Source organism: Gavia stellata, chromosome 1 (assembly GCF_030936135.1).
Source record: "Gavia stellata isolate bGavSte3 chromosome 1, bGavSte3.hap2, whole genome shotgun sequence".
Taxonomy (NCBI): domain Eukaryota; kingdom Metazoa; phylum Chordata; class Aves; order Gaviiformes; family Gaviidae; genus Gavia; species Gavia stellata.
In genome coordinates this window covers 85988226-86012762 of record NC_082594.1, presented here as the reverse complement: position 1 = coordinate 86012762, position 24537 = coordinate 85988226, and the positions used below count along the sequence as shown (strand labels likewise).

Sequence of the window (24537 nt, the reverse complement as noted above, 5' to 3'; positions counted from 1 at the left end):
TGCAGTGTGGTATACTAAACGTGTGCGCACGCGCACGCACACACACACACACGAGACTAATAACTTCTGGGACCAGAGGTGATGAACATCATCTATGAAAGCATTTTTTAAAAAATAAGAATGTAGACACACAGACATAGCTGTGTGAAAGCCGGTTGCTTTCTTGCTTAATGTATACTGACGTATCGTACTCTGGAGAAAATAAGTAGTAACAGACACAAACATATATGCTTTTGTCCTTTTACAGATACAATCTTTCTCTGGAAATGGTTCATCTTTAACAACTGCAGCCAATTCAATATTTGTTGTAGTTTATACCGAGACAAATAATACAGATGAAATCAGCACTTCGTTTTTACTCTGATTCCTCATATTTTGGCTGCTTGTTAGCTGCCTTAGAAAATGAGTTGTCTTCAGGATTGTTACTTAAGAACCAAATATACTTTGCTTTTGCTCTGAGTATGGAATTAGGAGGGCACTTTTGAAAAGTCTCAGAATGGCTAGTCTAGTTGAAATAATAAATAATAAATAATATAAGAACTAAAAGGTCCCTTTGCCTTTCCATGTAATAAATTAGATTGATTTTTTTTCTTGATACACAACTATCTCTATGCAGAGCCACCAACTTTATTATACTTTATTATATATATTAGATATTGCATCTACTAATGACAGTGATGCTTTTAGTAAAGAAGTTTGGAAAGTATAATGTTCTTCTGTTATGAAGCTGCTCTGGCTTATTTTAAAAAAGGCACTAAGTTGTCATATTGGAGTGATATAAAGTGGTCCTCTAACCACTTTGTATTCCTGCGCTGACACCTAAAATATGCTTACTAAGCATATTCTTCCTGAGCAATCTTTAAATTTTCTTCTGTTGTCTCAATGTAATTTTCTTTTTTTTTTTTCTTTTGATGTAGCTGAAAAAAACTTGCATCCTCACTCTATTTTATTTATATACGGTTACTGGCAAAAATATCTTTTTTGGAGAGACAGTTTGCCAAACGCAGTGTGTCAATAAGTGTTGTGAGTTCATGCAGGAAAATGTCCTTGGGCCTAAGCAGTTATTGCTATTGGATATGCCAAATTCACCTGTGTCTTCTAAAAGAAAGAAACCAATAAAAGGAACTTAACTGATGGAACTCAGTTACCAGCTGTTTGTATTCAGATACTCAGATTTTTTAAATAATGTGAACATTATTTCAAATATTTATATTGAAATAATGTGAACATTCTTAACAAGCACTGCAGTTGTTCTTAAAATGGAACTTAACTAAAAAATACTCAGTTCCTGTTCAAAGTTTTGCAGGCTTGATCTTTTTTCTCCAAAATTCATAGAAATAAAATATATTAATAAAGTTTTTACTTATTTACTCTTTTTTTTTTCCAGAATCTTCTATTGTTACTTTTATCACCTATCCTATTAATCCTTCAGGCAAGATTCTATTCATGTTTCTCTTACTTAGATTTAGTTAGATTTAGATTTTTTTAGATTATTTTAGATTTATTTTTAGATCTATTTTTATTGTTTTCACTGTTACTAATTTTTCTTCTTCAGATATGACTTCAGAGGAGACTATGCAAACTGCAGGTGAGAATTAGTGTGAAGAGAGTAAGGTCTGAAGGGAGATGTTTGTTGCATTCATGAAAGTTTGCTCTTTTTTTAATAATTGGGATTTGTTTCATCCAAATTATTTTCTTACATCATCTTAAAATTCGTATTTATCTCTGATTATTTTAAGTCTGCATGGGTAGGGTTTTGAAGTGCATTTAACTGACACTGAGCTGTTAACCTTTCTTTTTTGTTCCAAATATTTCATTGCTTACCAAAGCCCAAACTGGGCATATTTATTGTTAACAAGTATGTAGTTTTTTGGTATATCTATAGACAGAATGTTTTCTATATTTCCTGATCCTATTTGAAGTATTTTACAGAACTGAAGTGCACACCCATTCCTTAAAGACACTTACATGATATATGCTCTTGCAATGAGGTGCCAAATACCATCAGTAAAGACTCAATCAGAAGAACTTGCTATGCCTTTTTTTCCTGATGTTTGCATTTGAAAACAAGGAGTAGGTTCATCCCATATCAGTACAGATTCCTATATGTCTGTATATGAGCTAGAGATCCTGCTATTCTTCATGGTTGATGGAGAGAAACACATTTTTAGGACATGATTCATCTTATGCTGAAGTGCCCATGTAGAATAGTTTAAATGAGAATCACACCTTAAAAGCACCACTTTCTCCACTGAATAATAGGGAGCCTAGAGTAACTGGTTCATATGGGGACATAAACATTTGATTGGATGGATCTCACTCCAAATGCTGCTTTTTTATTTTCCATGCTGAAAGTAACTTATTTCCCTTGTAAATGGTCATGTGTGTACACTTCTTCTGGGAAGACAGAGTCTAAAGTAGAAATTAGGAAACTTATTTTTGTGCCATGTATTTCATAGGCTTTTTAAGTTAAAATGTGAAAACTTAATTTTAAAGCTTTTTTTTTTTTTTAACAGAAGCTCTTAACATCACTGATTATTACTCCACCATAACACCAGGTAGGATTCATATATCACCACTGATCTTCTTTTATGCTTCTCAAAATTTAAGTATGTTTGAGTTGAGGAAGTCTGCTCCTAAATGTTCTTAATAGGATCTTTTTTCTTGGTATTATGGTGTGTCATATTAGCAGTCTGCCTTACTTCACATTGATCTCTAGTCTGGTGAAAGGTCTAATTCTGCAATGCTTGCCTAGATGGCTGCATACAGAAGAGTTTGGTTATTTTGTAAGTCAGAGCAGCAGGTCACCACAAAGATGTAAGAAACACAATCTCAGGGACCATGTTCACTTTAAAAAAAAAAAAAATCCTCGTGCTTTTTAGTAGATTGAAGCAGACTGAATCCAGTCATGATGTTTCCAGGACAGGTCTAGTCTACAGGAGCAGGCTGAACTTAGTTTTTTTATTGTCCGTGTAGGAGCCTGGTAGACCAATTAGAATGTATTTGAACTGAGTTGGTGCAAGTGGTGGAAGAACTGGCTTGGAGCCATACTGGCTAGTATAATTTCACTGTGTGAATGGGACCTGCAGGAAGTTTGCAGCTATGTTATCTGATGATCTTTGGGGGCTGGAAGTACTAGTGATTTTTGATCAGTCTTTTATCCTCCACACTGCCTATCTATTTTGTGCATTTTAGTGGCATGCAGAGATCCTAAGCAAGACTAGGTGGCACACGAATGGGTGCTCTGTAAAGAAAAAGAGGCTGATGTTACTCTTTACTTTTATGTCACTGCTGGGTTTTGTGTTGGGTTTTTATAAGTGGTGTTGTTCTTTATGTTGTTAATAATTTTGACAAATTCGGTTATTTATGAACATTTTATTTCTTTAAGGATTGTTTTTAAAAAAAAATGCTGAAACAATTTTCATAACTATTTCACTGACAACTGCCAACACAAAAGGGAAGGCAAATTTATTTAAATGTAAATTGCTGTCTGAAAAAATTTTTTTTTCTAATAATCTGAATATTGCCAATATTGTACCCTCTGGTGGCTGTTTGTTGATTGTGATAAAATTGATAAAGCATCAAGGTATAACAGGCAAATGCTTGCACCACAGAAAAAGTAAAAAAAAATTAAAATTCCCATCTCATTTCATACTAGCTAATGATAACAGCAGAGAAAATAGCATTTGTTTTTCTATTAATGGAGGCCAATCTATCTGCTTAGGTAAGGAAAGTTGTGCTGCCATGTTGTTTTTATGAACAAGTGTAGGTGTTTTGTCTTAGATGCAAATATCTTTCCGGTCCTTTATTTTGATTTTATACAACAGAGCCATCTGTTTACAGTACCCTTAATTTGGGATCAGTATTATTTCTTTGCAGTGTAGGTAGTATTAGAAATAGGGGAGCAGCCAAAAGCTTGCTGTAACTAGCTAAAGACATATTCTACTAGGTGAGAGTATACATGTTTGCTATCATCATAGCTTGAATTCTATCAGAACAGTTTTAGTTTCATGCTATCGTAAGTAGTTGTAGTAGGATCCTCAGAAGCAGACGATACACTACCGAGTGATTGCATACTGTGATATTTGAAGAGCTTATTTATGATATGCTAATTTCTGTTTTATTTGGATTTAAAAAAAGATAGAGACCACTTGCATGTAGGTCTTCCGTGGAAACTGTTACAGAAAATTATTCAAAATGAATTAATCAAAACCAGCATGTTTCACTCTGAATACTAAGTCTTGGAAAATGTCATGGTAAGTGCCCTAGAGAAGCAAAACCTAGACAGTATATGAAATATTTCTAAAAGGTAAAGACATTTACATTTAAAGCATTGAAATTATTGTAAATATGTATGTTTGTCAGTACTGGGTTTAAGTTCAACATTTTTACTGACTAGATTTTTTTTTCCCAAAAAAAAACTACAGCAGGAGAAACCATTTTATGCAACATAACACCTGTCTGTAACTTTTCAGGTTAGTGGTTTGCTTTTTCCTTTTTTCTGATAAAAAACATGTCCAACTGTTTTCTGTTCTGAGTAATGAGGCAACTTTAAGTTGCTATGTAAAAGCTAGCTCTGTAATAAATTTTCTTGTGAATTTAGAGAGATTTTGTGTAACTTCTAAAAAATTAATATAAAATGGGGGGGTATTTAAAAGTAATGTTTAGTCTATTGTATTTTTGATCTTTGGCTTCTTATCAAAGGATACACAGTTGCAGATAAGAATTAGAAACCTGAGAAAACAAGAAACTAGTATGCTATGGTAGACGCTACTGTCTGCCATTTTGAGCCTAAGCCTGTATCAGGAATAGAAGTTGAAAGAGTGTTTAGGAGAATTATTGTAAAAGCCTGTGTGTATTTTAAAAGGGTAATGTGACAGAACAGAAAAACAAAGGAAAATGGAAAGGGCAGTAATGTTCCCTTTATGTGTGTTAACAAAATCGTAGTAAAAGAAGATTTTGTTGATACATGTTGCTGCCTTCCAAAACACTTAAATGGCTTCTGTGAGAAATACTTAAGAAAATGAAGTCACTTCTGCCAAGTAGCCATATGCTGAGTACTTCATAGACTAGAAAGAGGCGGAATAAGTATCTGCGCCCCCCGCCAAAAAGGTTTTCCTACTGGTTGACACAGTAAACTGCTAGATGATTTGGGTGATGTCATGTATGCATTCCTGTACAGGTCTTTCTCTACAGCCTGCACTGAATGTGTGGCTGCAGGAAGAGAAGTGTTGTAGAAGTTCTTTTTTGTCTCCAAAATGGGCCTACCAGCTCTCAAGGACTGTTGAATGATGCTCTGAATTATGGTATCATGAAAGTTGTTTAAGCCCCAAGGGAATAATTTTCAGAGTATCACTTTGCCTTTACCCACACATTTGATTCTCGTGGGAGTTGGAGTTGTATTAATAGTAATCTGCAGTGCCGTTTTCCTGTTTTGGAAAAAAAAAAAAGAAAAAAAGAACTAGAAGGAATTTAGAGACAGCCTGCAAAAATAAATATACAGATGTCGTGGTTTAAGCCCAGCTGGACTAATCACCACACAGCTGCTCACTCACTCCCCTTCCTCAGCTGGACAGGAGAGAGAAAATATGAGGAAAAGGCTCGTAGGTCGAGATAAGGACATAGGGAGATCACTCACCAATTACCATCATGGGCAAAATAGACTTGACTTGGGGAAATTAGTTTAATTTATTACCAATCAAAATCAGAGTAGGATAATGAGAAGTAAAACCAAATCTTAAAAAGCAACACCTTCCCCCCCACCCCTCCCTTCTTCCCGGGCTCAACTTCACTCCCGAACCTCTTCCCCCCCCGAGCGGCACAGGGGGATGGGGAATGGGGGTTGCGGTCAGTTCATCACATGTTGTTTCTGCCGCTCCTTCCTCCTCACACTCTTCCCCTGCTCCAGCGTGGGGTCCCTCCCACAGGAGACAGTTCTCCACGAACTTCTCCAACGTGGGTTCTTCCCACGGGCTGCAGTTCTTCACGAACTGCTCCAGCATGGGTCCGTTCCACGGGGTGCAGTCCTTCAGGAACAGACTGCTCCAGCGTGGGTCCCCCTCGGGATCGCAAGTCCTGCCAGCAAACCTGCTCCAGCGTGGGTTCCTCTCTCCACGGCTCCACAGGTTCTGCCAGGAGCCTGCTCCAGCATGGGCTTCCCACAGGATCACAGCCTCCTTCAGGCATCCACCTGCTCCAGCGTGGGGTCCTCCACGGGCTGCAGGTGGATATCTGCTCCACCGTGGACCTCCATGGGCTGCAGGGGGACAACCTGCTTCACCATGGTCTTCACCACGGGCTGCAGGGGAATCTCTGCTCCGGCGCCTGGAGCCTCTCCTCCCCCTCCTTCTTCACTGACCTTGGTGTCTGCAGAGTTGTTTCTCTCACATATTCTCACTCCTCTCTTCTCCGGCTGCCTCTTCCTGGTTTTTCAGCCCTTCTTAAATATGTTATCACAGAGGCGCTACCACTGTTGCTGATTAGCTCAGCCTTAGCCAGTGGCAGATCCGTCTTGGAGTCGGCTGGCATTGGCTCTATCAGACATACGAGAAGCTTCTAGCAGCTTCTCGCAGAAGCCACCCCTGTAGCCCCCCCTGCTACCAAAGCGCTGCCACGCAAACCCAATACAACAGAAAATAATGAAGCTATTGGACTAGTTCATTTGTGGAAATAGTAAGTGAAGAGATGGAAGAACAACTGCAAAAATAGTGAATGATCAGAAAAGCTGGTGTAAGTGTTCTTATTTCCCTTCTATTGTAACATAAGACAGTGAATTTTTAAATTCTCAAATGATTTTACACCATGTGGTTTAGTGTTGATTTTCTCAACTTTTTTGCTTTTTGGTTTTAGTGTTCTATGTGGGCAAGGTAAAACTTCAGGCAAGTGAAGAAAGTAACACATCACTGAATGTAGAAATAGTAAGTGTTCTGTTTTCTAAAACTCTGTTGTAAGGAAGGTTGAAATGAGTTTCTTTGTCTACACTTAAAATACTGATACCCTAACATGATTCTTACTATGTTTTTTATAGTTTTATTTTATTTCAAACACAGTTTGCAGTAGAAGTTAATATTTGCAGTGGATGGATCTACTCTCTCTCTCTTAAACAGCTGCTTTGCAGCTAAATTTTAGACTTCCAGCTAAGTAAACTTCCTGCAGTAAGGGCCTGCATTCTCTCTATAGCCACTGAAAGGAGGGGGAAGCCTGGAGACAGGAAATGCCTAATTAAGAATCTACATTTAGGCATACAGGATCTTCCTTTGGAGATTAATTTAGGCACTTCACTTTAGAAGGCAAGCATCATTAGATGGAAACAGTGTGGGCATAAATTAAATTGGATTGCATCCTGGGAATAATTCATGTTGAGACTCCCATAAATAGGGTATTGTTCTATGCTTTTTGGCACGTGCTTAATCAGTTATTAATTTTGCAGTAGGCCTATGTGACAGAAGTGTGTCCACTTATACATCACAACAGAGGTTTAAGAGAATGATGTCATGCAAAGCAAGGACCATATAGATTATTCAGCATTGAGATAATACTATGAGGATGAGAATATTTAGTCATTATAGATGGAAAACTGAAGGGAGAAAAAAAAAAGACGTTAGCTTGTAAAGGACCTTGTATCTTTCTCCTACACAACCCTGTCTGCACTCAGTCTGAGATTTCACATTCCAATCTCTGCAAGCATAAGAGTAGTCAGCAACATCACCGCAGAGAGCTACTGCATAGGTGCACACGGAGCATTGAGTTTGGGCAGGGGTAGGCATCTGGCAAAAGCCACCTCTGTGTTGTGTTGCTTTTCAATGGTGATAATGCCTCCTAGGGTACTAACGTTATGCCTACACCTATTAAAAAAATGGGTTCCCTGTCTCTTGAAACTCTTTTTAGCAGAATATTTCTTACGTAATGTCAATACCATGTATGTTAGATGATGTTTTCATTATGATGCTTGCTGCTTGCATGAAATGTAAAAATAACCAGTAATGGTGGCAGCCAGAAGAATGTAAGAATGCAGATCTATAAAGGGCCTTTAGATAAACCTTAATATATATTCCCTGGCCCTAAGGGTAGATCATATCTATTTAGATCATTCCTACCATGTCTTTCAGCTCAGATCTTGACTTCTTACTCCCAGGATTCTATGTTGTCTGTTACTTACGTCTGTTATGGAGCTTGTCCCATTGCTGCACTTACAGTTAGAAAGTTTGTTCAGTGTCTGGTCTAAGCTGTCTTTGTTGCAAACTAAGCCAAATTTCTCTTTTTCCAACATAAGATATGGTGAGGTCACTATCCTCTTGCCCATATCTTTCACAAATCAGATCCTGTTATTCAGTGAGCCAATTCCTTCCATAAGTTATGACAAGAATGTCATGGTAAATATTTGTTGAATTGTATTCACCAGAGAATATGCTTCTTATCTTTGGAATTTCAGACTGTTAAAATGTGTGAAATGAACATAAGTTTCTTTTAAGGCTAAAAATTACTGGTTTTACTTAGCTGTGGAATCCTTGTTTCTAACAGATTAATAACATAACCATCAACAATCAAGTTACAAAATTAATTGCAATTCCAGCACCTACCCCACAAGAATTGCGGTAAGTAATTTTGAATAGGGGTTGAAATCCTTGTTTTATTTTAAAAAGATTAAGTGAGACCTTCCATGTGGTTAGCAGACTCTTAACTTTGCATTATTCCTGCACTTTATAAACTAAAAATGTCAGGAATTGTAAGTTATTGTGCTTTAAAATAAAGTTCATATTGGTTAGAATAGTCTCAGTTTTATGTACCACTGGAGTTTGTTTTAGGAAATGGTACACTTGCTGATTTCCTTTTAGGGCCTTTAATTTCCTTGGGGATCAACAAGGCCCAAAGGCCTTGTTGTTTATGTGCTGATAATGTTAATAATAGTAATAATAATTATTATTATTGTTAATGATAATAAAAATACATGAGGACATGAGCTGTGGATTGTTGAAAATGCCTGTCTGACTGCTGTTCATGAATAAATGGTTTTTATAATTTCAAGGATTTGGTGTGTCTCTTAGGAAATTACTAAGAGAACTTTCATAGCTGCATGTTTTTTAATATTCTTAGAGTCATACCTATATTTTTCTTTTGGTGTCATTTCTTCCTTCACAATCTTTATAAGGAGAGGTTTGAATGAGTGAATATTTACTGCTATTCTCAAAACTTACCCTGAAAATCAAAAAGATGTAATTGGCCAACAGGTCTTGTTTGTAGAAGAAATCCATATTTCTTACTCATTCTATTTCTGTGGCTTTGAGTATAAATGTAGAATTCTGTTCCAAATGATTGCTTGCCAAAAGGCAACATTAAGATTTATCTTTTGCTCTTCTAAATAACTTTCAAAGAAGAGGTTTGATGTTAAAATATGTGGTGACAGAGGCATAAACTTAGTTTGCAGAGTGACTAATAAAAAGCAGCTTTTAAGATGTTTAATCCTTTGAAAAGTGCTTTTACAAGATTAGAAGTGGCATGATTTTAAAAAATTACTGATCAAGTGGAAAAATGTGGTGTTTTTTCCTCAGTAATCAATTGTTCTTTTCATTATATTGTTGTAATTGTCTTTAGAAACATAAGTAAAAATCCTCTAAATAACTTTTTATTTTAAAGAATTTCAGAGTTCAACAAAACCTTGCAAGCAGTAAGTGAGGTAAGATGACTAATTGTTGTTACTGTTTGGAAAACGTTTTTTCAACTTACTTCCGATAATGTCATTATCTAAGTATCAGTCCTGTTTTCTCCTGACAAAACAATTTTTTTTCTATTTTCACTTGTCATTACAGTCTTCTGTTATGGAATGCAGTGCAGAAAACCAGAGGTTTGTTGTTAATTTTTTAAATGCTCATATATTTAAAAGCTCATATATTGTCTTGTGATATATCAAGTATGAATGGCTATGTAACAGAAGAAAAAACAAGCTTTCTAGGAAGTTGAGTTTGAGAAACAGACTGGAGAAATATATGTAGACTGACAAAGAAATTCTGATCCCATTATTCTCCTAGCATTAGTGATTTTTTTTTTTTAAATGTTTTTTTTTCTACCCAAACTGTATTGCTTTTCATTAATCTTCTGGTGAAGCACAGGCTTGCCTGCCATATTTCTTATGCATCTTTGTATTAGCTGAGTCACATAGCAACTTAACCACTAAGGCTATGGGATTTAGGACCACCAAACTTCCAGAGCTTGTGAATACAATGCAATCTTTATAAGGGAACTGCTTCAGACATCCCAAGTTGCTGTTCTTCGGCTTGGGAAACCAGCCATCCTCAGGGTAGGGGAAGCCTGAGTAGTTAACCAGTTCAGAGTTTGGAAGCCATGGGGTATCAGAATGGTGAGGCTGCTCCACAAAGGTGATCCTGGAAACCCTGAAATGTAGATAATGTCTGTCAATTTAATTGCTACTCACCACTAAATTGCTGGTCCTTTAAACTGATCAGCTTGGAAGCACTATATTCTGAAACAAAATGTGGAACTTCATTTTCCCAAATACTTGAATTTCGGGTTTATCTTCATGGATTAGGATGAAAGAGAAGTCCAAACACTCAAATAGTAATAGACAGAAAGTCATATCACACCTTCATGTCAGTACTTACGGTACTCTTTTCATTCCTGTTAGCTGGAAGGAAACTTCACTTCATCCTTTATGTTTTGCCTTTTCATTCATCTGTGTGTTTGAGTTTGCTGAACATGAGGAATTCTTACTGTAGGTTTGCTAGTTTAGGCAGGGTTTCACGTCATCGAACCATAATTGTAAATGTGTAGTTATATGCTTAAGTGAGTCATTTAAGTTCTCTCTACAGTCAGGAGAGAGAACACTGGCTTTCCCCAGGTGATGGAGATTTCATATACACTGACATAGCCACTAGGACACTTGCTAAGCTTTCTTGAGTTGAAAGCTTTTTCTTCTCATTATAGTATACACTGCAATTTCGTAATGAAGCTGGCTGAGAGGGAGAATATAAGCAGTTTAACAGACAAAGCAGAAATAAGCCAACTTGGTAAGTTATGCTTTAAACACAGTCTCATCACTGTTATTCTTTCAGATTAAATTTCATATCTTTTACTGGTGACTTCTAAGTACCTGAAAGAAAAGATTGTTACTTACTTTTAGATAAAAATAATTTTTTGTTGAACAATATAAATACATCAAAAATGCAGCCTTGTGATTTTTGGGTGTGGAGGGGAAGGATAGAAATATGTTTAAAAAAAATTTGGTATAAAATTGTTGACTGCATTCATAAAGCAGACTTTGAAAGGATTAGGTGTAAAATTACTTGAGAACGTCAATGTGTTACTGAAATGGTGATCTGAATTGAAAAGTTTACAAAGTAGCCAAGCTTTCTTAGTGATATTGCGGTAGTAGGGAGTGGTGACTCCTATAATTTGTCCCTTTGTTTCAGAAGTTGCAGCTTTGGATTTTGTTTTTTTTACAATAAGAAGAAGAGAAATCTGTACTTGTCAGGCATTGAGCAAACATCTGGGGGTATTGCAGTATTCTGACTGGTCAAGATCTGTTTTGCAAATGTCATTTCAGAAAAAAACTCAAAATCAATTCACTATTCATCAATATTCACTATTGTTTAAAAAACATAAAACACGCTTATTTGAATATCCTACTTAACAGTATTAGCAATTTTTATGCTTCAGGATAAACTAGGTTAATGCTTCTTTGTCATCTCAGAACAGTGCTGCTGTTCATCACTGAAGTATTGTTCCTTGACTGCTGAAGAATTACAAATGTAGTAAGTATAAATACAAAATTTGACTTGCTTATTTTCTAAATTACCTAACGCATTAATAGAGTCAACTTTCATGTTGCAGTGTAATAGCTAGGAAGGACTCCACAAGAACAACCTGACAGGCATTTTCCTACATAGCTCCCTCTCTATTTCCACCCCCCCCCCTCCCCCCCCCTCCCCCCCCCTCCTTCCCTCCCCTTCCCTCCCCTTCCCTCCCCTTCCCTCCCCTTCCCTCCCCTTCCCTTCCCTTCCCTTCCCTTCCCTTCCCTTCCCTTCCCTTCCCTTCCCTTCCCTTCCCTTCCCTTCCCTTCCCTTCCCTTCCCTTCCCTTCCCTTCCCTTCCCTTCCCTTCCTTTCTTTTTCCTTTTTTTTCTCCTTTTTTTTTTCCCTGATGCAGATAGCTTTTGTGTTCAGCATCAGATCACATCCAGAATAGGCAGTAAAGGCAGTAGTAGTACTTAGGAACTTGCTAGTTAACAACTACAGCAAAATAGAATGTATGAACCCTCAAAATGTTATCAAATTCATATTTGTTACTAGAGCATGAAACATCCAATCTGATTGATTTTAAAATATACATTAGTAGTAGTATGTCCATATCGTTCGTCTATATTCCTATATTGTAACTCATTTTCTTTAAAATATAAACAATATTAAATGTAACATGCATTTCTGTGCTTTTTTTTTTACAGTACTATACAAGTGCCACCTCATTCTATATGGGTACCTTTCCCTCATTCTCCTTCTCTCCCTAAAAAGACTTCCCCCAAATCTAATACTTTTATTTCTCCCACTATGCTTTCTACCAAACAAAGCCCCACAATTAGACCACTGATCCCACCATTCACGGAAATTTCTTTTTCTGGAACTCTCTCCACATCTCCCACTACAAATCCTCTCTCTGAAACTTCTACTACATATGCTGCTGAAACTTCTGTGTCTTCCACCAGTGTTACCACTACACTTTCCTCTTCTGAGTCTCTTGCTCAATCTACCATGCCAACTTTTCCTTCCATAGCTTCTAATAAATTTGTCACTACTTCCACACCTGCAACAAAATCTGTCACTAATGCTGCTTTCTCAATTAAATCTGATGCTGCATATCTTAGCAAGCCTATCACAATAATTTCTCCTTCTGTAGGTTTCACTAAACATTCTGCAGTTTCCTCTTCTGAGCTTCCCCCCAAACCTCCAATAGCAATTCCCCCCTTTGAAACTGCCACCAAATCTGTTGCACAAATTCATCCTGCTACAGATGTGACCCAACCTATTTCTGGTAACAAAAATGTTACTACAGCACCTATTCTTCCCCTTACTCCTTTCACAATGACTTTGACCCCTACTGTTAGTCCTGTCAACCATTCTGTCTCAGCTACTCATCCTCATTCTACTGCTGATGGCCATGATAGCCTGCCTAATGGGAGCACAGGTAAATGAGACAAGTAAAATGATTTTTTTTTTTAATTTGAATGCCATATACTGAATTTGCTTTTAAACTTTATTAAACAAGATTATATATCTGAGCTGTGACCTTCCAATTACTGTGAAAAGACTGAGACAACTCTCATGAAGTATATACTTATTTTAAAATACATTCTGATGGCTTTGGCCATGATGAGTGATACCTCACCCTACGAATTGGCTGGTAACTGTGATAGATAGGTACTGTGTTAAGTTCCCAACAGGTACCTTTGGCAGAAAAAATTGAGTCACAGAGCCAGGTAGCTTTTTTCTTTTTACTAAGCTAGTATTTAAAACATTGCAAATCAATGTTGGATCTTCCTTAAAATATTGTTATTGATTAGGAATATTCTTAGTGGCTATATATGTTCTAATGAAGATTGTACACATCTTCACAAGCTTCTTTTCAAATTGCTGATCTTATCTGGATTTTATTCTACTTTCAGGCATCCAATGACTAAAAATCCAAAATAATAGATTATTTAACATCACTAGTGGTCCGATGTGAGGAACTTTGTAATCAATAAAAAGTGGAATTAATGGTGGCCATTTGAAACCTTGCTTTATGTTTTCATAAGATGTAAAGTATTACTATCTGCTAAGTAGCTGATAGGGAGAAAAAGGGATTCTGTCTCTCATAACATGTTTGGAGACCTTACAAGTTGTGATAAGGTTTGTTGATCAAGAGAATCACTTAATTTTTCTGCTTCTCAAAGCTTACTTCATTTGTTGAACACAATGTTTAATAAGTGCACAACTTTTCTTTTGTCACAGGAAAGATACTATCAGCTACCACATACACAACTTCTGTATATACCACCATTAATACCACCACAGCTGAGCAAATCGTGTCCAAAATAGAAAATGATTTAGCAGCTGGAAAAGTAGAGCCAAAAGATGTAGAAAGGATGGTTAGTGAGGTTAGCAAAGTCCTGACTGCTTCTCAGCCATTACCACCCCGAATTTCTAACAGGTACGTCATTCTGGCAGTAGATTAAAGGTGTGTTGTGTTGACTGTCTTGATAAATTGGCTTCAGCAAGTTTCATTTTTTCATAATCATAATCCAAAAGAATATTTCTTGTTCTTTAATGTACTTATACAAAATGGAAGGAGTATCATTCCAGTGTTACCAGCTCTACTATAATATAATGCCGTGGAAAACACTATATTTTTTTGTGTTCACGCCACAATAAGTAAGCAGAGTCAGCTGTATTTTACACTATGCTTGAATTGATGCTCCATGACTACAACTTGCCTAAGAATTTTTTGGTGTGTGTTCTTGGTAATACTAAGTATCTCTTTTTCTTAACAGAATTATAAAACTGGTGGATTATATTGGCTTAAAACTGAACTTTTCAGCAATGTCTGCTGATTTTGCCTCCCCTTCCTTGGCTCTGGCAGTTGTCAAAACCAATAGCATCCGCTCCAACCAAATGTCTTTTGCTGTCCAGGACTCAGCTGATCTCCAGGTTAAACACTGATAATTCTAAATACTTACAAATTCTTAAACTTTTATTTTTAAGTATTTTTTGTTTTATATTTATACCTAATATGAATTTGTTCTGTGTTTGTGTCACAATTTCAGGATCTTTTGTTCATGTTAGTTTCAGAGAAAAAATACTTTGTTTTTGAAGCCCTCCATAGTTTTTCCGTTCATTTTCTATTATAGTATAAATAAGCAACAGACTTAGCAGAAACTGGCATTTGAATAATAAGATATTAAAGAGGGTATGCCAGAAAACCAGAATGGACAGAGTGCTTGGCAGAATAACTTTTCCTCAAAAACCCTGAATCATGAGTCATTTAATCACCCACCCTGACAGTGCTGAGATTTGTCAAGGAGTGTTGCCAGATGGCTTCGTCTGTTAGAAGGATATTAATTGCAGAGGGTTCCAGGAAAGAACTATAATGTTGCTTGGATAATGACATTCATACATTTGTCACTCATGACTAGGTGGTCTTGCCAATTCATGATTTTTAGAAAGTTTGGATCCACTTTTCCTCACTCAAAACCTCCGTCCTGGTTGACAGGATAATAATAATAATTTGGACAATACCAACCTTGGAGGCTTAAGCAAGGAGTTAGAAAGTTCTGGACAAATTTTGGCATATTCTGTCCTCTCAGAGAAGGAAATAGCTTAATCTAGTGTGAGCCGTAAGTAGTACTGGAACTGTTCTGTGATACTGAAAATTATATGAAATGTTAACATTTGAGTTTTTCTATTTTGTTAGCAATATGTGGTGCATGAATGTGAGGTGACTAGGAGGTGGTAGTGCTGAAAAACAGGTATTTGCTAAGTAATGATTTTCTGGAAATCTCATGGCACTGGCAATGAAATGCAGAGAATTTTCAACAAGTATCATCTAGTTCAAATCAGAGCAACAGGAATGCTTTTGTGGAATTAATGCGGGATTTCTTTGGTGGCTGTCTAAACCAGTGATCTCCAAAGTGGGGTGTAAGTACTCAAGGGTGTGCACATGACAGTCCATTGGGTTGTGATTAATCAATAAAAAATCTATTTAAAAAAAATAATGTTTAATCTTTATCTCATCCTTTTAAAATTTCTGGGTTTGTGTATGTTTTATAACATGCAGAATATATTACTGCAGTAGTACATGCATATAACTTATAAATAGATACATTTTGGGGTGCATGCTCAAAAAACTTTTAGGGGTGCATGATCAAAAAAGTTTGGAGACCACTGGTCTAAACAGAAGAGTTAAACCATCTTGTTAGGGCACCGTTACTCATATTACAACCATTCTTTGAATACATAGATAATTTCTTTCTTCAGTTCTACTGATGTTTCACATCTCTCGGGAACTCTGAGATGATGATATTTATATGTAAAGTGACTAATGTGCGACAAGAAAATGTTAAGAGATTTTGTACTGAACAAAGCTCTCTGTCCTATAAGTACAGCACAGAAAACTGGGTGAAAGTTCAGGTCTTTTTTTTGTAATGTTAGATCACGAAGCTCTTGAGATATTTGAATTGTAGCTTATCCAGTTTATTTTTGTCATTTTTGCCAGATGATCATCAAGTTAGGGTTTATGTTCTTAGGTTCTGCTTAACTTACTGTACTTAAAAACCTATTGACAAATAATGGCTATTCACAGTTTTTCTGAATTCTGACATACTTCATATGGGGTATAAAAATTCTTTGCCTTTGCAGGCTTCCGTGCTGTGATATGTTAATCTCCCTACACAGTTACATACACCTACCCAGGTTGTTTCTCTTCACCTTTTTCAAATCAATATTATCCACCACAGTGATGTATTCTGTCCCTGTAAGCAAATGGGTAAAGCCAGAGTATTTTCAATGGTAGGCAGACCTGAAATGAGTTGCATCCTTTTCAGGCCTGCAGATGCTATTTATTCATTGGAGCAGGAGAGAGATGAAAGCAGCAGTGACTTCCTGGCAGTGATTACCAAGTTTTGTATTTCAAAGTTCTAAACTGAAAATAAGTCGTAATTTAATTTTTCTTTAGTGACTGACTGAAGTGAAGCTTAATCCTTGCATTTATTTTTCAGATCTCTCTAGGCATTAATGCAATTCATGATTTAAATAATCTCGGATCAATTACACTTCCTTCATCACTGCTGACAAATTTACCCCCTAAAGAGTTGGACTTGGCTTCTAGAATTATATTCAACTTCTTTAAAAAGACCGCTGTGTTCCAGGTATCTTTTTGTTCCTCTGTTCATAAGGGTTTTAAACTCAAGCCTAGAGCAAAATAAAATATGAATGGACTTACGGACTTTTTTCCCCACAAAATACATTTCAAAAGTTCCTGATTTAAAAAGTAATTGTTTTCGTCCAGTGCTCACGCAGCATAATAACTGAGCTTGTGGGTGCTATACTGTACTATTGTTTTCTTTAAGATTTTAAAATCTGATTATTTCTTGTCATTCCAGGATCTGTCCTTGAAGAATGCATCTTTAATCAGCAATGTTATATCATCAAGTGTTGCTAACCTCACAATTAGCAACTTAAAGGCAAATGTTACGGTCACTTTACAGAATATCAAACCTAATCAGGTATGATTTACATTTTGGCAGACTTAAAGTACGATTTCGTTGCCTCCATTGGAGTTGTTGTAGAAGAAATACTGTACTAAGAATACAGATTGGTTGGTTCTGCTTTACTAGTGTGGACATTTCATCTCCATCTGGACTTTAAAAATCACTCATCTCTGCTTATTTATCACTGTTAAAAATTTTTGTTCTCAAGTGGTTTCAGGTAAATTTGCTCTATCACTTATCCATCCAGTTTTTATCTTTCCTACCTACCCTTCTGTTTTATTCTTCCAAGAATAAAAAACTCTTAGATGAAAGCCTGACAGTGGGGGTTGGTACGGAGATGCTGCAATCATGACATTTGTAGGTGCTGCATGGCCAGAAAGCTATATAAGTCTTTCTTCCTAGGGGGAATGTTGTTCATTAAACTGGAACACAGGATTGTGTCATCTAGAAGTATTAGGGCTCATATACAGCATCTCTTTCCTAAATGAGCATCAAGGATTAAAATCTTCTATCTCATACCTTAAAAGAGTTTAAAATACTAAAATATTATAAACTGAAAAATGTAGGGATTCCACTAATGTACCTGAAGCTTTTTTCCTACAGCTGGCTTAGTGTAGTCTTCACTTGTATTGATATAATACTGAGTTTTGAGATCTAACTGTAAAAGTATTAGTATTCATAGCAGTATACTGTATTACTGCTACTATTTTTAGGATTTTCATGTGTCTGTGTGAAATCTATATGTAAACCTTTAACATCATAGTAATATAAAGTGATCAAACGTTTGCAAATGAGAAAGAGTTCTTCCTTTTCTGTGTGGTTATTTTCCTGATACTTACGAACTCAGGAAGGATGAGAAATCCCAAGAATTTGTATAGTGTGGGAAGACAATGAAACAGCATTCATAATGTTCTACCAGGAACAGAATCTTAGCATAAGCATGAGAGCTAGCTCCTGTGTGGTGACTTCAAATTTGTTCAGCATATTTTCACATGCATATTACAATATTAATCCATCCTATGCACCTAAATTAATTTTGTGTTCATGTAAAACAGGTATATTTGCTGTATACATTATTTATTCTTGCCTGCATTTTATAGAAAATTCATAAATTACTTGATCATAAATTCATAGTTTAGTAAAACATCTTTTTTATTATTTACCTCCCAAACAGGATAATTCAACAGTTAGATGTGTTTTTTGGGACTTCAATAAAAATGGTAAGTACTTGATATCACCCAAGATATGATGATGTTTTAGCTATGTTAACTCATGTAATATAAATAAAGGCTTTTATGAATAACAAAGCTGTTTTCTTTAACAGGTGGACACGGAGGCTGGTCATATGAAGGCTGCATGGTTAAAGAAAGTAGAGTAAATGAAACAGTCTGTTCATGCAACCACCTCACAAGCTTTGCAGTTTTGATGGTAATTACTTAAAAAATTACGCAATCTTACCTTAATTCAAGAAAACATTTAAGCATGTGTTATCTTAAGCAAATGAGGATTCAATAAGCACATACCACCTATGAAATACTACTCAGGTTCTATTCACTTTGGTGTTAGTATATATAGTCATAAAATGAGTCATGTGCTTAAGCTGCTTGTTGAATGGGGGGCCACGAGTTCCACTGAAGAAAAAAACTCCTTAAATGCTTATTAAACTGTAGCTTTTACATTTAGACAGTTGTTGATATTGTAGGAAATAAAAATTAGGATAAATCAAATTTAAAACAGGTTTTTAATCAAATCAGAATCATAGAATTATAGAATATCTCAAGTTGGAAGGAACCCATAAGGATCATCGAGTCCAACTCCTTGCTCCTCGCAGGACTAGGCTTTTCTGTTTTTCAGTTAACCTTTTGTAAGATCCATGATGAAAGAACTGTTTCCTTTTTAATTGCAGAGGGAAAGATGCATTTGGGGTTTTTTGGATCTTTTTCCATTTAATAAACATGTTCTCTGAAATTAACCTCTGTTTCCGTTTTAGAACTTGTATGGAAATACTCCTTTGAATCCCACACAAGAACTGGTACTGACTTTTATATCCTATATAGGCTGTGGCCTCTCTGCAATTTTTCTTTCTATTACTCTTGTGACCTACATAGCCTTTGAGTAAGTACCTGTTCAGTTAAGCTCCCAGTATTCTTCAATTATGATTGCTTGTAGTCTTCACTGCAAAGTCCTTTCTGACAGTTATGGATTCAGCCTCCATTAATAATGCACAAATTTGTCCAGTTTACCAGGAAGGTGTTGATTCGGTCTTCAGGAATGTTAATCTTGCAGACAAGTGAATTAATCATGAGGCTCTATGCAGTAAGAAGTGAAGAAGTAGCACAAGGATTTATAACGGATTATCATAATAGAAGTGTGAAGGAATATGTTTAAGATACAACTTTATAGAGCAGTGCAGAATGATAGCATTTTTAAACACATTTGTATTCTTCGTTGTTTGTCGGAACATTTTCTTAACGTTTGAGCCTTAACTATTGAATCCTCCATGCTATGTTTTGGAAATCATCCTCGAAGTTATTTGCCACATGTTTATTCTCTCATTATCCTGTCATCAAGGACTTACTTGTCTCTATCAAGGTTTTAGAAGCCCAGTCAAAAGCCTAATCTAGCTTAGCAATAAAGAACAGTCACATTTTGGTTTTTGGAAGTACTGTAACAGGGAGAAGTCCAACATACAATGTAAAAAAAAAAATCATGGTACTAAACTCTAAGAATCCAAGTTATTGTTTGTATTTGTGTAACCTTTTTATAACAAACTTTATTCATACAGACCATTAATTTGGAAATCTTTTGTAAATTACTCTCTCCATGTATAAATGCAATGCAATATATGAAGCATTATAGATGAATGAATTTTTTTTTTTTTTTTTTTGTTGGCATTTGTGCACTAAGGACTGCAAGAGAGGAAGTAAGCCAGGGGTCCATGGACAACCTATGTCATCTCACTAATTTGCTTTTTTAGGAAAATCCGGAGAGACTACCCCTCCAAAATCCTTATTCAGCTGTGTGCTGCATTACTTCTACTCAACTTAGTTTTCCTCCTTGACTCATGGATCGCACTGTATGATACACGAGGCTTATGTATTGCAGTTGCAGTATTTCTTCACTATTTCCTCTTGGTTTCCTTCACCTGGATGGGCCTAGAAGCTTTCCACATGTATCTGGCCCTTGTGAAAGTCTTTAATACCTATGTACGGAAATATATTCTTAAATTTTGCGTTGTTGGCTGGGGTAAGTATTTTTTACTGTTGGTTTTTTTTTTCCTTTTGGATGTTAAATAGATAAATCCTCTTATCAAGTATTTCAGTGAATGTGACACAGTTCAGAAATTACAATTAAGCAGTCATTAAATGTTATGACCTTGCAGTAACCAGGTATTCGTTATCAGTAAACCTGATCATATATATTCCACCTTTCTGAGGTAGGGAACTCGCCGCTAACTGCATAACTGAGGCTGCTGCAATGCAAATTGATAATGAATTTTCCTTGTGCAAGGACAATAGAACCAATTTCAAATGTGCATACTTCCATTTCCATTTACCAGACGGATGGTGTCAGTTCTGTTTTGAAAGTAAATGCCAATAAGTATATATATTCCATTTCTGGGATAGCACTGTTGCTAACAAAAAGCAGCAAAACAGATCTAACTGATTAAAGGATTAATTGATTCTGGACCTGATTATCCTCTCTGTCCACTTGAGTAAACATGATTGAAGGCACTAAAATCAATAGAATTGTTTTCTTAAAGCAGATGTAAGAAAGAAAATCAGATATCCTGTATTTGATGTTTTAAATCAGTTTGACGTGTGATGGTATTTGTTGCCTTTTTCAGAAAGGTTTGGAGCTAGCTGTGGAGAACTCCTCTTGTTTCTCTGCAAGTTACGCTCCTGAGCAGTTCGAATGCTCCTGTGTTTAGATTCTTTCAGACAGCTACTAGTCAACAGAATTCAACAGACAAATTTCAGAAACAGGTTTTAGATTTCACAGAAAAATATAATAATTTCAAGTCATCATAATTATGTTTTTGTCATGATTTTCACTTATGTGTTTGCTCATAATCTTTCAGGGTTACCAGCAGTAGTTGTGTCCATTGTATTGGCAGTATCACCAGATAATTATGGACTTATAACCACTGGAAAGGTTTCAATAAACAGGCCTGATGAATTGTGAGTTAAAGGGAGGTGCTTTTTTGGGGGGAAGGGGGGAGGGAGGTCCTACTTTTCTTTAAAGTAAAGGTGGGGAAGGGAAGGAAGAAATGGGAGAGCTTTGGAATGGTATAGCTCTACAGTATGTCATATGTTTTGTGGTTATTCCCTATCTGAAAGCTTTCGCTTTGGCGAAAAAAATACTTTTTACTAAAGAGGCAAAAATGGTTTGCATGTGCAACAAACTACACCTTTATCTCATGTTTATTTTACTTAAATTTCTGATAATGGTTCTTGTGTTCCAGCTGCTGGATTAAAAATAGAATTGTCTTCTATATTACTGCTGTGGGATACTTTTGCCTGATATTCCTGATCAATATCAGCATGTTCATTGTTGTGCTGATCCAGCTCTGTCGTATCAAAAAGAAAAAACAACTTGGTGCTCAAAGAAAAACCAGTATTCAAGACCTTAGGAGTGTTGCTGGCCTCACATTCTTGTTGGGAATTACTTGGGGATTTGCTTTCTTCACAGTAAATGAGGTATTTACTTACCTCTTTACCATTTTCAACACTTTGCAAGGTAAGTTTATCCTTCACATGACAGCCCATTGCATACAATATAATGAACAAAACATTTGGAAATGGCATTTTCTTGATTCAGCAATAAAGATGTAATTTTGATACGTGCTTTAACATGTTAATTAAATTACAGATGATACTGCTTTACTGTAATCTTAAGTTACAGTTATGTTACAGTAAGGTACAGGAAAGCTAGCTACTATTTATAAGTATAGTATATTTATATCTATAAATAAATTTTTGAGTACCTTACTCTTTGGTAACTTGAGGGGTTGAACCCACATCTTCCCAGGTCTTGCATGGGATTGTGTTGAACTAACACAAGGCTAGATTCTGTGTGGTCAGAGTAACCTGTTAATGTGAAAGTAAGTTCCCTTTTTACCCAGTTTTAAATTAGGTGCTGGGCAAATTTGGTATTAGAAGTAATAAGGGTGCATAAATTGTATTGACTTTAATTAAGCTTATGCCAGTGTTTCAAAACTGTATTTGAAAATGGTATAGAACCATCTGTGTAGAGCAACACTTAGTTACATCCAAAAATTCACCCTAAAAACCAAAGTTAAGAAAGATACTTAAGCAAAGATGTGAGTAATCTCTTCTAGTGGGATTTTACATACTTAACTGGCTTTAAAAGCAGTATAAACATAACAAACCTGCAGCTGCACCAGTCTGATCATTTAGTTTTCCTTCAAGTTACTTTCTATTCATTGTAAAGCTAACATCTGTTCTCAGGGACACATTGCAGCTGGAAAATTGGGCAAAGACTGAGTGCCACTCTTCCTTAAAGGGGGATGATGACGATGGACTTTTAAGCATGGAAAGTTAGGTCCCACCCTGTGTTAGTTAGAAGTGAATGAGAAGCAGACAATGAGCCTGTAACATGGCACTGGCAAGAGACAGGCATGAGCCCCATCTCTTCTAGAAGATATTTGGCTTTGATTTTGTGGTAAAGGGGCTACCATTTATTATTTTAGATACGAGTTATTTTCTGTGTATGAATGCTCAAAATTTTATAGCATTACTGGTTCTGTTACAGTTGGTGGTAACAGGTTAGCTGCTAAGAAAAGATGGGACAGTGTCACACCATGGGCTAACAGTTGCATAGCCTGACAGTGTTGTTATCATACACTCTGTACGACATTGCTTTGAATTCTTTTCCAAAAGTGTTAAGTAAATTTCAGATCCACAGAATTTTTCACTTCTTATTTGCTAGAAGGAAACTTTATGCACTTTGTGGATTTGGTTATATTTGTTGCTCTTGCATTTGTGTGTATGATTCCTTTCATCTATGTAGGGGAAGAGTACTCTTCAGTGTGCACAGTTGTAAATTTTTCACTGAAGAAAGGTGTCATTACTTTTGATTAGAAATTTAAAAGAAGTGAAAGAAAACCAAAACATTGTTCATTAAGAAGTAGCAAAAGTCAATTTTGCAACATTCTCTAATGTTATTGCTTTGCAGGGTTCTTCATTTTTATCTTCTATTGCGTAACAAAGGAGAATGTCCGTAAACAGTGGAGAAGATATCTCTGTTGTGGGAGATTCAGGCTGGCTGAAAACTCTGGTAAATACGAATGTTTATGGTTTTTTTTACTTCTGAATACTTACACTCAGTGTTAAGTTCCTAGTATTTTGTAATACTTTTCTTAAAAAATTCAATAAACCATGTTGCTGCAGTTGCAGGTCTAATTTGTTATCCAAGGTATAAGAAACCTCCAAAATTATACTCTTTAAAGGTGGTAGTTGATGCAGTTCTTGCATGCTGTTGCATTAAGCTGTTAACTGCAGTTGATCCCTCCCCTGCAGTATAAAGGCATGTCTTTGCAGAAGACTTTTGATCGTAGTTAGAAACTGCAAGATTTGTTCCAGCTTCTGAGTCAACTGTAGTTTTACCAGTGACTTCCACAAAAACAAGGTGAAGCATAGTTTAATTTATAAAAAAAAAAATATTTTAGAGGATCAACTGTACTTTAGTTATTTTTTCTGATCTGGTCTGCAGCCATAAAACCATGACAGTTGGCTGCTTTTATTAAAAAAGGGCCAAGAGAAAAAGAAACTATATTTAAATAATTTTAAACAGCATGAGTCATGAAATTCTTGGGAGAATATCATTCTGTCTAGAATACTGTGAGGACAGTGGGTAGAGCCTTGTTTTTATTTTAATTCAGTTGCATTATTAACTATGTTTTCATATTTTGCTTGTGTGAGTTGTGCTATTTTCTGTAACATGTATCTATTACAGACTGGAGTAGAACTGCTACTAACGGTTTAAAGAAGCAGACTGTAAATCAAGGAGTATCCAGTTCTTCCAATTCCTTACAATCAAACAGTAACTCCACTAACTCTACAACACTGCTAATGAATAATGATTATTCAGTGCACGCGAATGGAAATGGTATGTATCATGCAAAATAGTATTTCTCAAGCTATTTTTCTTGTCTTAAAACAGAAGTGCTATACTCTTTCATGCTTATGTAAAATGAAGTGCTGACAAAGTATTATTCATAAGTATAGCCTCAGAATATTTCCGGATGTCCTCACAAATGTTTTA

General features: G+C 36.0%; 1 protein-coding gene across 1 annotated transcript in view; it reads left to right on the top strand.

Moving 5' to 3' along the window:
* Window positions 1-24537, top strand: part of ADGRG2 (adhesion G protein-coupled receptor G2) — a 49831-nt gene that overhangs the window by 19923 nt on the left and 5371 nt on the right. Inside the window, exons 7-28 of the mRNA XM_059826803.1 lie at window positions 1556-1588; window positions 2517-2558; window positions 4428-4475; window positions 6850-6917; window positions 8521-8594; window positions 9634-9673; window positions 9807-9841; window positions 10939-11021; window positions 11705-11765; window positions 12454-13190; window positions 13997-14195; window positions 14536-14692; window positions 16759-16908; window positions 17143-17265; window positions 18425-18470; window positions 18575-18678; window positions 19241-19365; window positions 20228-20496; window positions 21332-21431; window positions 21716-21990; window positions 23449-23550; window positions 24229-24381. Coding sequence (XP_059682786.1) covers window positions 1556-1588; window positions 2517-2558; window positions 4428-4475; window positions 6850-6917; window positions 8521-8594; window positions 9634-9673; window positions 9807-9841; window positions 10939-11021; window positions 11705-11765; window positions 12454-13190; window positions 13997-14195; window positions 14536-14692; window positions 16759-16908; window positions 17143-17265; window positions 18425-18470; window positions 18575-18678; window positions 19241-19365; window positions 20228-20496; window positions 21332-21431; window positions 21716-21990; window positions 23449-23550; window positions 24229-24381 — 3024 coding nt within the window. The remainder of the gene's footprint in view (window positions 1-1555; window positions 1589-2516; window positions 2559-4427; window positions 4476-6849; window positions 6918-8520; window positions 8595-9633; window positions 9674-9806; window positions 9842-10938; window positions 11022-11704; window positions 11766-12453; window positions 13191-13996; window positions 14196-14535; window positions 14693-16758; window positions 16909-17142; window positions 17266-18424; window positions 18471-18574; window positions 18679-19240; window positions 19366-20227; window positions 20497-21331; window positions 21432-21715; window positions 21991-23448; window positions 23551-24228; window positions 24382-24537) is intronic.